The 15,202-nt window shown below is 48.4% G+C and overlaps 1 protein-coding gene across 1 annotated transcript in view; it reads left to right on the forward strand.

Moving 5' to 3' along the window:
• Window positions 1-15,202, forward strand: part of PIWIL4 (piwi like RNA-mediated gene silencing 4) — a 148,083-nt gene that overhangs the window by 15,594 nt on the left and 117,287 nt on the right. Inside the window, exon 3 of the mRNA XM_083170099.1 lies at window positions 10,774-10,858. Coding sequence (XP_083026225.1) covers window positions 10,774-10,858 — 85 coding nt within the window. The remainder of the gene's footprint in view (window positions 1-10,773; window positions 10,859-15,202) is intronic.

The following is a 15,202-nucleotide window of genomic DNA, read 5'->3' on the forward strand; positions in this document are numbered from 1 at the left end:
AGCCCCGCGAGGGGACGCGGATACCTTCACAGGTAGACGCGTCCCCTTGCGGGCTTCACAGGTGTCGGCGTCGCCACGGACACCTGTGAAGCCCGCGAGGGGACGCGTATAACTGTGAAGGTATCCGCGTCCCCTCGCGGGGCTCGCTGCGCTCGCCACGCTTCGGGCTCGGTGGCTCGCTGCGCTCGCCACACTATTATATTCTCACTCCACGCCCTAGTGGATAGTAGGGCATGAAAAGGTCGGAGGATGCGTACCGCCGCCCCTCGCCACGCTTCGGGTTCGCGTGGATCGTGGGGTGGCGTTAAAAATTGGGGGGGACATTTAAGGGTTAATGGGCTCTGTGGCCCATTTAACATTGATTTCTATGGCCAAATCGGGTCCATTGAGCCATTTAACAGTAAAATCGGGTCCATCGCGCCTTTTAACATTGATTCCTATGGGAAATCGGGAGCATCGCGTCGCGGGCATCGCGGGTACATTTATGGCCGGCCGCGACGCGACCGACACGATTTCCATGTTTAACATGGGTTTCAATGGGAAATCGCGGGCATCGCGTCAGTCGCGTCGCGGCCAGACATAAATGTACCCGCGATGCCCGCGACGGGCGCCCTTCTAGGTAAAGAGTACCCTACCTTGTAGTCCCTTAGTGCTCATTCTCCAAAGGAGACTTAAACCGTGAACTTGACTTGGCTCTCAGGCTCATTTATACCACTTAACCGCGGGATACACAAGACCTCTCTATACAGTACTTGCCAAACACACCAAGTAATCGGCTTAATTTTAGGGGAGGCCATGATAGTCTTTAAAAGCGCTATCTGGAGTCCAGTCTCTTAGAGATATGGCATGACGGGGTTCCGTCCAGCCTGGGAGCTCGGCAGGCAGTGTCTGCTTGCTGTCTTGCCATCTTCACTAGGATACCTCAGGCATTCATTTTTAGCTCCGTCAGGGTGTGACATTCTTTATATGGGCCTTATTCTGATCGGTGCGGCCCGATCAGAATATGCGGCCGCAACCGTGCAGGCGAATCCCCGCCTTCCATACGGATCGCCACCTGCCGTCCGTACGCGGATATGTGGCGATCCGCATGAAATTGGACGGGGATACGCCTCCTCCGTCTTGGGAGCAGCCCCTGCATTCGATGGTCGCCGAACATCGAATGCAGGGCCGCACGCTCCACCAGGTCCCGCAACACAAGACCACACGGACACTTGTCCGTGTGAAATCATGTATAGGGGCGGGCAGCTGACATCCGGCGATGTCAGATGCCCGCCCCGTACCCACGCGTCACGGCCTCATTACCATGCATACGCCCCGCGTTTGCATGGGAACGCCCATGAAACGCGGGGCGTATGCATAGGGTAATGAGGCTAAGTAGCCCCTCACGCCCCTCTACGCCCCCTGTGCGGCGTATAAAGAATCCATGCGGCGAAATCGCCTGCACATGCGCAGAGTGACCTCTGCACATGCGCAGACGATCAACATCGGCGGTCCGTCCGCATGCGGGAATATCCGCACCGATCAGAATAAGGCCCTATATGTCACCAAAAACAATTATTCACTACTGGTCTTAGGTGGTGGTACCAGTTCCAGTTCACCACAGAGCAATTGGTTTTATGACTCTTTCATGGGCCCCAGGCTGGACCTTATTCTAAACTTAAAGTTCCTCAATTATTAGGTCTTGTACCACCAGTTCCGCTTGGAGTCCATTCACTCAGTGATGTCCTGTAAACAGACAGTATCTATTACAAGCAATCATAATTGGAAGCTCTAGAGTGTTTATACAAAAAAAAGGGACGAGGTAAGGTTACAAGTCCCCACAACACTCTATACTAAATAAGTAGATTGCGCCCGATTGTTAGCTATAAGTATCTATTACTCAATGCCGAGGTTACGAGTTCAGTTGCCACCTGGGGCAGCATTAATTTGCTGTTTATTCTTTTCATAATACTTAGTGGTCCTGGATGTCAAGGACGCCTGTCATTATGTTTCCAGGAGGGAACCTCACAAATTTCTTAACTTTAAAATCTTTCAAGTTCCTTTCCAATTATGGGTTCTGACATTTGTCTTGTTTTCAAATCCGATTACAGCATAGTTAATTTGTAATGTTAAAAATAATACTCTTTGAATAGTCTTCACTTCGACTTCTGAACACAGAAGTCATGGTCCAGAAGATTCGGTTCCTGCTCCTACAGGTTCTGAGGCTCACAAGGAGGTCAATGCATTTATGTATCCATAGGTGACCAGGGACTATGGCCACGTGGTGAAGGGCACTGAGCCAATGCTCAGGGACCTGGGCTCAGTTTTCAACGGTGTGAATGCCTGTTGGGAACATTGTCGTAGCATTCAGGTAAAACAACTGGGCTCTGTTCACTCCAGACCATTTCCACAGGATCATCTATCCCAACGGTCAGTCTCCATTACAGGGGAATTGCACAGTAGAATGGGATTCTCTGGGCCACAGATTCAGGCCTGTGGTGCACCAGTCCTTCTAATTTAGGATGAGTAGTCTATTTCCTAAAGCCTACTACCAACACGTGTTGAAATCCATGCTATCTTCAATAGCATGAGCTAGGCAATCACCAAGTACAGGTCAGGTCCTACAGTGCCTCCGTGGTCGTGTATATAAAATACAAGACTCATCCAACAGAAAGTCAGTTCATTATGGAGTTGTGTCCTCTGCCCCATGGGGTAAATCTCCTGGCGTCTTGGCGCATTCATTATCTGATGAGGCAGTTGTTCAGACCGGGGGATCCGGTAGCAGTTGGGGAAGCTCATGCGTTTCCCTGACTAACTAGGATGAAATATCTCTTTCCTTCCCTGCCACTCCTTGGTTTGTTTCTCAAGTGACTGAAATGAGAATCAGTTTGATAATTCTAGTGAAACCACTTTCTCTTTCAATGGTCCTGGTGACACAGCTCAACACTGGGATGTAGGAGGGTCCGAAGGAGCCAGGCACCTATCCTAAAGCTTTAGAGGGTAGGCTCCTCCCCTACTGCATCCCTGGACTCTTCAGTTCGTGTTAGGTGCCCACTGGAGTGGGTGCTATTCTAAAGGGCTGCGGGAGCAGCCGAAGAAATAGAGTAGTTAGGGAATTTTCATTGTTTTATTAACTTTCACCCTAGCTAGGTAGGCACAGTGTGAGGATTCTCATAGTGAATCCTCACACTGCTAGCGCAGCAGGAGCTGACAGAATCGCGTCCTGTCAGCTCACTGTGCACAGGGGAGACGCTGTCTGGCCTCCCTGTGCAGCGCTTTTAGCCTCTTTTAAGAGGCTGCCTGGGCTCCGGAGCATCCTGAAACCGGCTCCACGTTTAGGTGGGGATCATGGGGGACAGGCGTTCCGTGATGGCGGCGGCCATTTTATGCGGAGCTTACACGCTGAGCTCCTGATTGAGAGGACAGCAGCGCTGTGACAGGCATGTTCCAAGTGGTCCCCATTCGAGGGGGAGACACTGGAACTAGGAAATCCTACCTAAGGAGCGGCTGGCTGGGGGTGGTTGGCGCCAAAAGGTCACGGACCCCGCAGCAGCAGGGACTTTTGGTCTCTTCCTTCACTTCCTTTGCGCCTTTCAGAACGCTTGCAGCGGAGCTGAGCTGGCTTACTGATCCTGGCAGAGTGACTTGGATTTCCTGGGCATCGCTTCCCCGCAGTTGAAACCAACAGACAGCTAAGTGACTGGGTGCATTGCCTCTGTATAAACGCTTGTACATTGTTTGCACTGTGTATACTGATAGTTATACATTTATCGCTTACATCATGTCTGAGCATCAGGCTGTGGTTTTGGGGGAGGGAGCCCTTAGTGCACTGAGCGCGTGCAATGTTTGCACACAAAAGTTTGTCCCTGAGCAGATGGCCAAGGGGGGCTTATGTATTACTTGCGCTGATGTGAGACCCATGGGCAGTGAACCCCATAGGGCTGAGCAGAGTGAACCTGCGTGGGCCAGTGCCCTAGGCAGGTCAGTAAACGCTTTGGTGCAGCTTCTAGACAGGCAGAGTGATGTGTTGGTAGAATCACAGAGACCTATGCCATCATCTCAGCAGTCTTCTGGCTCCTTGCCTCTTACCCAGGCAGATCCTGCGCTTATTCAGGTGATGCAGGATACTGCAAAGGGGATCAACAGGTTCAGTGAAATACTGGACAAAATGGATGATGTGGCAGGGACCCCTAAAAGGTCTTATGCTATGCCTACTGTGGTAGATGAGGAGGAGGGAGCATATACTGACACCCCCTGGGAGGGTGATGATTTTGAAGAGACCTCTGCTGCTGGTATAGAGGATCTTATTGTAGCTGTGAAACAGGCTTTAAAACTGTCTGTGGAGGATAAGACTCCTGTTAAAGGTGTTTTCAAGCGACAGCGGAAGGAGGCTGTTACTTTTCCTTCAGATGAGGGGTTGCAGGAATTATTGGAAGGGGCTTGGAAAACCCCGGATAAGAGGCTACAGATGCCTAAGAGATTCCTTAGTCTGTACCCCATGCCAGAGTCTCATGCTGAACTCTGGGAAAAGGTGCCTGTTGTGGATGCTTCAGTGGCACGTTTATCCAAAGCTACGGTATTGCCTGTACAGGGCGGTGCAGCGTTTAAAGATTCTGTGGATAAAAAGCTGGAGGGAAACCTCAAGGCTATTTTTGAAGGGGTGGGGTTTACCCTACGCCCCCTTATTGCTAGAGGAAATTATAAAGCAAGCCACGGGCGGCAAGAGTACATTTCTGCCGGCCCCCTCAGCAAAGCAGACATCCAGATTCGCTGCTTTTAGGCCGTCCTTTCGGCCCTCCCCTAGAGGTGGTGCGTCCTTTCGAGGACAGTCTTTCAGGGGAAAGTTTCAGGCCTCTAGGGGCAAAACTCAAAGGTCCAAGTTTGGCTCCTTCCATAAGAAGCCTGCCTCCAAAGGAGAGGACAAACCCTCCGCATGACTGTCAGGGGATAGGCCCGACAGTGATAAAGGTGTGGGGGCGTCTCACACATTTCAGGGACGCATGGGCTTCTCTAGACCAGGATTCCTGGGTATTAGAGATTATTACCCAGGGTTACAAAATCCCTTTCAGAGGGTTGCCTCCGAAGAGGTTCATCCCCACACCCGTGCCAAAACAGGCGCTCCTTCGCACAGCTCTTATGAGAGCGGCTCATTCCCTTTTGGAAAAAGGGGTGGTTATTCCGGTTCCCAGGGCAGAGTGGAAGAAAGGCTTTTACTCCACGCTGTTCCTGGTGCCCAAACCAGACGGGTCTTTCAGACCAATACTAAACTTAAAATCCTTAAATGTCCATCTATGGGTAGACCATTTCAAAATGGAATCTTTAAGGTCAGTACTCCTGAGTCTGGACCAGGGAGAATTTTTGGCGTCCATGGATGTCCAGGACGCATATCTGCACGTTCCCATTCACCCGGAACATCAGACCCTGTTGAGGTTTGCTATAGGAGACCTGCATTTACAATTCCGGGCGTTACCCTTTGGGCTAGCGACCGCGCCAAGGGTATTCACAAAGATAATGTCAGTGATGGCGGCGGTGCTGAGGCTCAGAGGAATCACAGTAATACCCTATTTGGACGATCTCATGTTCAAAGCAGGGTCAGCAGCCATGCTTCAAAGTCACTTGGCAGAGGCCATCAGTTTTTTGCAGGCTCACGGCTGGATTTTAAATTTACAAAAATCTCAGTTGGTACCGTCACAGAGGCTTCAATTCTTGGGAGTCATACTGGATACCCATCTCCATCGGGTTTTTCTCCCGGAGGTAAAGGCCAGGGATCTGGTCACTCTAGTGCAGGAGATTCTCAGAGCTCAGAGCTTGTCAGTATGGAGGTGCCTCAAGCTCCTGGGGAAAATGGTGGCGTCATTCGAGACGCTTCAATTTGCCAGGTTCCACTCTCGGGTGTTCCAATGGAACATTTTGTCAGCCTGGTCAGGAAACACTCTGACCATGAAGGCGGAGATGATAGTGCTGTCTTCGGACACTCGAGACTCCTTGAAATGGTGGACAGAAGTAGATTCCCTTCAGTGGGGTCGGTCATTACAGACCTGGGACTGGTTGGTAGTGACTACCGACGCCAGTCTCAGGGGCTGGGGGGCAGTAGTCCTGGATCTCAGGCTGCAGGGCCTGTGGACGGCAGAGGAATCAGTGTTACCAATCAACATCTTGGAGCTGAGAGCTGTCTGGAAAGTGATGTCCTTGGCGGGAGACAGGTTACGGAACCTCCCTTTGAGGATTCAGACCTACAATGCCACAGCTGTGGCGTATCTGAATCACCAGGGAGGTACACGCAGCAGATTGGCCATGTATGAGGTGTCCAGAATCTTCCTATGGGCGGAACAGAATGTTCCTGCTGTATCGGCTATATTCATTCCAGGAGTGGAGAATATAGAAGCAGACTTCCTGAGCAGGGAGGAGCTCAAGGAAGGAGAATGGAGCTTACACCCTCAGGTGTTTCACCAGATCACTTTGATGTGGGGAACTCTGGATGTGGACCTGATGGCATCCAGGTTCAACCATCAGGTGCCCAGGTTTTATGCCAGAATGAGAGATCCGCTAGCAGAGGCAGTGGATGCCATGACTACTCAGTGGCAGGGAGATCTTCTTTATGCATTCCCTCCAGTTCCAATGTTAGCGAGACTTTTGAAGAGGATACAGGACCAGAAGGTTACGGTGATCCTTGTGGCCCCGGATTGGCCAAGGAGGTCCTGGTACTCGAGGCTTCAGAGGTTGTCTGTGGACTCATGGCGTCTACCTCTGAGACCAGATCTGCTAAGACAAGGCCCATTCAATCACCTGGATTCCGATCGATTGATTTTGACGGCCTGGCTATTGAAGCCGCCATTTTGAAAAGGAAAGGGTTTTCTGACGCAGTAGTGCAGACTATGATAAAAGCCAGGAAAGCTGTTTCGTCGGCAAATTATTATAGAGTCTGGAAGACTTACATTAGATGGTGTGAGAGGCGAAAAGCTCACACATCTCACTTCAAGTTATCAAGAATGTTGGAATTCTTACAAGATTGGTTTTCATCGGGCCTAAGCCTTCAATCATTGAAGGTGCAGATTTCGGCCTTATCCATCTATTTCCAAAAAAGAGTAGCCTTTTTGCCGGAGATTCAAACTTTTTTACAAGGGGTATCCAGACTGAAACCCCCTTACAAGCAACCAGTAGCGCCTTGGGATCTGTCACTGGTTTTGGATTGCCTTCAGAAGGCACCTTTTGAACCTTTAAGGTCGGCTGACTTTAAGTTTCTCACGTGGAAACTAGTGTTTTTGTTAGCAGTAGCATCTGCTAAAAGAGTGTCAGAGTTGGGAGCCTTGTCATGCAAATCTCCCTTCTTAATTTTTCATGATGACAGGGCTGTTCTGAGAACTGTGCCTCAATTTTTACCGAAGGTAGTCTCTGCCTTCCATTTAAATCAGGAGATAGTTCTACCTGTGTTTCAACCCCCAGAGGGTTCCAAGAAAAGGGACAAGTTGAAGACTTTGGATGTTGTGCGTGCCTTGCGCATATATGTGGACAGAGTGAAGAGTGTCAGAAAGACTGACACATTGTTGGTACTGTATGACGTACACAAAATTGGTTGGCCTGCTTCTAAGCAGACTATTGCTAGGTGGTTGCGATCTGTGATAGCTTTTGCATACACCAAAGTGGGTAGGCCTGTACCGGCCAGAATTAATGCGCATACCACCAGGTCAGTTGCCACCTCTTGGGCGGTTCGACATGGGGCCACAGCTGAGCAGGTTTGCAGAGCTGCCACTTGGTCATCTGTTCACACATTTGCCAAATTCTATAGATTCCATGAGTTCGCGTCGGAGGACGCATCATTCGGGCGAGCAGTGCTGAGAGCTGCAGACCTGAGCGTACCCTCCCAAAGGACCGGCTCTGGAACGTCCCAGTGTTGAGCTGTGTCACCAGGACCATTGAAAGAGAAAAGGGGATTTTTGTAAGAACTTACCGTTCGAATCCCTTTCTCTGATATGGTCCTGGTGACACAGCGATCCCTCCCTTACGCTCAGTAAGTATGCCAGAAGTTTCATGATGTTCATGTTAAAATGGTTAAAAGTTAACAGTTTCTGTTATAAAATGTGCATATAATATGTGCAGACGTTTGTACTGAGTTAATGTATTCCAGTGGCTTTGAAAGATTGAACTGAAGAGTCCAGGGATGCAGTAGGGGAGGAGCCTACCCTCTAAAGCTTTAGGATAGGTGCCTGGCTCCTTCGGACCCTCCTACATCCCAGTGTTGAGCTGTGTCACCAGGACCATATCAGAGAAAGGGATTCGAACGGTAAGTTCTTACAAAAATCCCTTTTTTGCCGTGGAGTAGCTGGTTCTCCAGCCTGCACTGGCTTTGGGCAGAAGACCCATGTCCTCTGACTCTAGGTCCAGACCCTCGTTATAGGGGTCCATAATTTACAGCAGATTCTGTTACAACCGCTGCCCTATTTAGTAGATGACTTTAGGATTCTGTCATCCTCATAAAGTTGAGTACTAGATAAACAATTTCGGCTCGCCAGTACCATCGGATTTGGAATTCCTATGGGACATGGGATTGGCATCAAAGATTCTTCCTTCTAAGTTTCCTTACCTTGCCTTTTGCTGTAGTTGCATGCAGGTTTTCGAAGTGTGTTTTACTCTGGGATCATTTCCTATAAGGATTTCACTTGTCTCCATTTGATCCAGCATAGACTGGCCCTGTTGCCAAAATTGCAGTCTTTTCTACTGGAAGTAAATCTAGTTCATCCTCCTTTCATTCCTTCTGTTCCAGGGAATCTTAACCTGGTTTTCTCACTTACAATCAACAAAGTGTTGACTTGAAATTCTTCTCTTGGAGAGTGATGATACTTCTAGCCATGGCCTCAGCTCTGCGTGTTTTGGAACTGGGAGCTCTGTCTTGTACAGTCCTGTATATGATGATCTGGACCTTCAGGCCAAACTACATATGCAAGCACCTTTTCTCTCTAGAGGAGTCTTGACATTTCATGACAATCAACCAGTCCTGGTTCCTTCGTTGTTGAATACTTCTGGTAGTGCTTTTACACTGAAGGCTGTCCATGCATTCAGGTTTCTGTGCATACACCGTCATCTTTACATTAGACCAGTGGTTCCCAAACTGTGTGCCGTGGCTCCCTGGGGTGCCTCGGGACACATGCAGGGGTGCCCTGGGTTGGTAGTCCAGGACCAACTCAAATTATTAATGGTTAATTATTTATAAGCAAAAGCAATGCTGGTGGCTGCCATTAATAAAATGTGTACAAACAGAAGCAAATCCTGTCCTTTACCACATACCTGACCCAAAGAATCACATATAAACCCAATCTAATAAATTTATTTTTGTCCTAGGGGTGCCGTTAAAAAATGTTGATACTCTAGGGTGCCGTGATTCAAAAAAGATTGGGAACCCCTGCATTAGACTGTTTGCCTCCTTGTGATCCAAAATGTCATGGTTGGCCATCTTTCAGACAGACGTTGGCAAGGTGGCTTTAGCTTGCCCTACAGCAGGTTTATATCAATACTTATAAACAATGCCTTTTTCCGTTTCTGCCTATTCCTCTTGATCTGTTGGATCGCCATAGGCAGCAATACGTCCTTCCTTTTTGCGGCTTTGCCATATGGCAATTTGGTCCTAATTTTACATGTTTTTACAGTTATTAAAGGTTCAACAATTTGGACCCTTTGGCTGTTTAATTTGGCAGTTTTATGTTGCAGGCTGCTCAGAGCTGTCCCTCCCAAGGGGAAATCTTTGGAACCTCCCCATTGTATTGTACTCCAGTGGCCCCTGCTGGATGAAAGAGAAAATAGGATTTTGGTACTTACGGTAAATCCGTTTCTCTGAATCCGCAGGGGCCACTGGACGCCCTCCCTGCTCTTCGTCACCTGTCAGTTTTGTTCCATTGACATGTACGAGTTTCTAGTTCCTCTCACTTCCCATCTCCTCTCGGTCTACATTTTCCTAACTGGGGGATTGTGGGTAGTAGAGGTGGGAGGAAGCTCACATTCTTAAATTTAGAAGTGCCCAGCTCCCACTAGCCACACCTCTATACCCCATTGTATTGTACTCCAGTGGCCCCTGCGGATTCAGAGAAACTGATTTACCGGTAAGTACCAAAATCCTATTTTATGAGTAGGCCCCTCATGCCGGCTTCTCTGAGCCACCGCTGCATCCACAGCTGCAACGACGGATCTCCCTGCGTGTACATCGGTCACGCAGCTTGGGGCCAGGGAAGCCGCGATCATGGTCGTAGCCTCTAGTCGCGACGCGATCCGTTTTTTGGAATGCTGGCTGTGCTCGCCCCCATATGTCCGCCTAGTGGGCTCTGTGGCCGCTGTCGCAGACTGAGATCTGCACAAACGCAGTACAGATGCACAGATATCAGAGCATGGAAGATGTACGGAAACCAGCAACCGTACATCTCTGAATCTGTCCCAGAGTTATATACAGATACAGCCATGCTCATCGTTGCCGGATTGACACCGCGCGTAACCGATTGGGAGCGAATTAGACACACGTTCCTGGTTGCGAGGTGATAGCACTAATTGCCATGGGATTTGCACATGGCGATTGCCGCAGGATAGATGAGCGTCGCTGCATCTGTGTATTGTTATCTGATATAATTTATTATAATTTGTAAAGGTGTCGTCAATACACAGGGTAAATCAATAAAAACTGCAAAACAAAGACAGAATTAAACCAAGAACAAATATTAGCAGCTCGATCTGTTATGACGCAAACAATCATAGTTCTTTTTGTGTAATACTTTCTTCAGTGCTTGTTCTAACTCTCACGTGTTCTTATTGTAGAGTTACTCCGGGGATGAAAACGACAATCCCAAAGTTCTGCATGTCAGAGGTGATGGCAGCAGCAACGGAAATGGCGGAACCATCTGTACGTATCGTGTTCCGCATTACTTTGCAGCATAAACGCAATGCGTACATCTAGTAATCCTATGTTTTACTACCAGGCAGAAATCCAAGAGAGGGAGTACAATAGGGGTTATTCTGGTTCACTCGCAAAGGCAAATTTACTCTCAGATGGACAAAACTATGTGCACTGCAGGTGGGGCAGATGTAACATGTGCAGAGAGAGTTAGATTTGGGTTTTTTATTGTTTCTGTGCAGGGTAAATACTGGCTGCTTTATTTTTACACTGCAATATAGATATCAGTTTGAAGTACAAACACCACCCAACTGTAACGCTCTCTGCACATGTTACATCTGCCCCACCTGCAGTGCATATGGTTTTGTCCATCTGAGAGTGAATTTGTCTTTGCGAGTGAACCAGAATAACCCCCAATACGTAGCACCCCATACCAGCCAATCACAATTGGGGCTAAGGGGGTGATTCAGGTTTACTCGCTGAAAAGCGAGTTTGGTAGGGGGACCGATGTTATGGGTCTGCGCATGTGCAGGCCCGCTGTGCGAACTCAGGGTGTTCGCACACTGAGTTCGCACCCATTTCCTGGGTGAGCCCACAAAAACGGTTGGTGCGTCTAGAAAAACGCTGGGTGTCCTCATGCAAATGCAGGCGGGTCGAAGCCTGCACAGGGCGAGCAGCTGACATCACATGCCACCACTTCCTGCCCCCGATTTCCGCCATATACGAGGCAAATAAAAGTCAGTCTACGTTGACTTTTATTTGCGAACGGGTAATCACACATACACCCGCATGCAAATGGCTGTGCCAGCGCACACATCCATTTGCATACCAGTGCGGGCATTCGGTCGGCGAATGGATGGGGCGGGTGTTCGCTCCGCCAGCGGGCAGCAGTTACCCGCTCTAGGCAGCGGAAGAACGCTGCTTAATGAGTGACTCTGAATCACACCCTAATGGTAACAGCCTACGAGTTTCCAGAGGGGCGGGATTTTGTGCGGGTCTGACCAATTTTATTTCTGAAAGCAGCAATCATTTACAAGGCAAGATCCCAAACCTCCGCCAACCTATTACAGTTATCGCTAGCAGTTATTAGTCTAGCTTACCTTAGATCAGTCACAGCTATTTGCTGATTGGACAATACAGATACAAATGGGCACCATGATTTTGAAATACCCTTCAGTGTTTGTTACGACTGTCTGCCTACATATAGTAGCTCATTCCTGTGTTTCTACTGTAGTTCTGAATTCATCGGCAGAAGACGGTATTGTTTTTGTACACACGATAGCTGCGATGTGGCGAACGTAGAGCAACATAAAAGCGACTGTATAACATGACAACCATGTTTCTCTCATTCATGAAGGAATTTTTTATTTTATTTACAAGGCGCCACAAGTGTTTTGCAGCACCGTTCAAAGGAACAGTACAGGGAGACCAAATTTAACATTACAGTAAATAACAAAATAGAGTACAGGTAAATAGAGCGCCACAGTTCAATACACATTACAGCTTAAACGTAAGTAGTGAGGACTCGATCAACTGGTGGCTGGTGGCCAAAGATGAGTATGTGGATGAAGATGGTCGCTGAGTGTTTGAGTACGGGAGAGCTGTGAGTGAAATGTGAAGAGAAGTGGGCTTTGACAACAGGAGGGAAGAGGCCCTGCACTGAGGAGCTTACAATCTAGTAGGAAGGGGAGACAGACAGATGACATGAGGTGCAAACAAGTGGGAGGTGGCTTGATAGCAGGATGTTAGTAGGCAGAGATGGTCAAGGCATGAGGCAGGGGTTGGAGGACCAGCCTCAGGACTAGTTTATGCAGCGGAAGGATACGCTTTGATTAATAGCGTTTGAAGCTTTGCAAGGTCGGGGAGAGTGTAATGGAGTGTAATGGAGCGAGGGAGTGCATTCCACTGAAGGAGTGCAGCACGGGCAAAGTCCTAATCAGGGTGGAGTAGAGACGACAGTCGTCAGCAGACCGTAGAGGGCGGGAGGGTGTATGAATGGAGATGAGGTTAGAGATATATGGAGCAATGGAATTAGAAATTGCCCTGTATGTGAGTGTGAGGTGTTTGAAGAGGATTCTGTTGGGGAATGGGAGCCAGTGCAGATTTTGTTGAAGGGGAGTAGCAGAGTTAGAGCGGCGGGAGAGGAAGATAAGCCTGGCTGCGGAGTTGAGGACAGATTGGAGAGGAGCCAGTTGGGAGCGAGCGAGGCTGGTGAGGAGAGCATTGCAGTAGTCAAGCCGTGAGATGACCAGTGAGTGGATGATAAGCTAAGTTGCACTCTGTGAGAGAAAAGGCCTGATGCGAGCAATGTTATGTAACTGGAACCGACAAGAATGGGCCGGAGCTTGGTTGTGGGGTGCAAAAGAGAGGGAGGAGTCAAGAGTGACACCCAGGCAGCGGAGTTGGGGAACGGGGGAGATGACGGTGTTGTTAACAGTGATAGAGGTATTACAGTAGTTCTGATATGCAAGTGATTTGGCGCATGGGGAGAGGGGTAATACACCATAGGGATGGAGGGTAAATGTTTCATTAAAGTAATCTGGTTCTGAGACTACATGGTGGTAGTGAGTGTGTGGTGGGGTGTGCACTAAAATAGTTATACCCGTGACAAGGGAGCGTAGAAGGGGGACAAAAAAATGTATTACACTGGGGGTGGGGGAGAAGCAGTTTAAATAGGTATATAGACAGGGTACCAATGGTCAAAACACAGACAGCAGCATTCTGACTGTCAAAATCCCAAATTCCATAACAATTCGCTGCTAAGTACTAGGGATAGGCTTGGAGGGTTAGATTGCAGGTGAGCTGGATTAGGGTACGGGAGGCAGAGGTTACGGTTAGGCTGGGTTGTGTGATGGAAGGGTTAGGGTTACAGTACTTACCAAAATGCGTCGGGTTTATGACCGTAGTGATGCTGCTGTCGGTGTATTGTCCGTCGGCATCATATTGGGATCCTCTACCCAATCCTTTAATAATATGTTGTAAAGAGTTAAATTAAACCACAATAATTTGCATAATTTGTTTATCACATGAGGAAACCTGAAATTCCCATATTACGGAGCATGCATCAAGGAGAACGGTTGATCAGCCCCCTCTGCTGCAGTTGGCAGTCCTCCTTGCCAAATTGTGCTCACGGGGAGGGGACTAAGTTCTTCTCCTTGAACGTTTGTCCTAGATTTATGAGCTCCAGAATGCCGTTCACATGAGATTCTGGGGCGCAATTCCGACAGTGTAGTCTGCAATCACAGACCTCTACATAAATTTCCGAGGGGCCCCAGGAGCCAGAGGAAACCTCCCGCAAAAAATATGTAAAACATAATATTTTTTAAGCGGAAGCAGCGATGTGGCAGCTTGGCGACTGTGGCAGATAAAGCCTGTTCTATCATACTAGTTAAGTATTTCAGGTGCAGGAAAAGTGACCCCTATACTGTATATTTGTGAAAGTCACTAAAAGCCCTTTCTACGGTATGGAGGAGCCGTTTGTATTTTTACAGACCCTTTAAGAGAAGATTTTGTACCGTGTTCATTATCAGATACGAAAGCAGAATAAAGCTTTGTGACTCGGGCGCCTGAGTACAGACATAACTTCTGTGTCACATGACCCTTCCGAGCATCCCTCGCTCCTCTTGTGTATATATTATAGTCTCAGTTACTAATGTGGTGTCTTGTGTTTTATTTATACTCCGTGTCAGAATAATGATTTAACAGGGGAACAGAGCCGGCAGACTTCCATTTTAGATGTAATCAGTTTGGAGTTTTCTGATAGCAGTTATATATTGGAGCTGTCAAGAGCTTCACTCCTAGATAGATGATCACTGGGTGATGTTCTCGCGTCATTTGAAACTCAACGTTAAGAGGAAACATCTTTTGAAAACACATAAAATACTCCTTGGTCTGCACCCTACTAAAATGTGGTTGAGCGCCTCATCTTGTATGCAGATGTAAAGGATAAGACGTTGTGTTATTAAAAGTAGCTTGAAGCGCAGGACACAAAGCACGCTATGCACGGGGAAGAGAACAAAGAACTGCAGATGGATCTGGGATTTAAGAATCCTCCGGTTCATTGTCTACGTGTCGCTGATCTGTTACTATGGATGAAGAGTGAGCGGATCACGCAGAGACGGGCGCTTCAGCACGCTCTCATGGCAGAGCTGCCGGATGTCCTGTGAGAGGCACATGTGCTCTGAACAGGTTTACTGTAGAGTGAAGGGCAAATCCGTCTACTGTTGTTATGGGGGGTGCACAGCCTAGAACGCAGTGTGGCCCATATGTCTGCGACACACAAGGGCGTGCGGTGTGAACCCTGCATGTAAAAGAAAGTGTTTGCATTGGCACCCCTGGGCAGTGCAGCATAAG

This window comes from Crinia signifera, chromosome 2, assembly GCF_055691185.1.
Source record: "Crinia signifera chromosome 2, ASM5569118v1, whole genome shotgun sequence".
Lineage (NCBI taxonomy): Eukaryota > Metazoa > Chordata > Amphibia > Anura > Myobatrachidae > Crinia > Crinia signifera.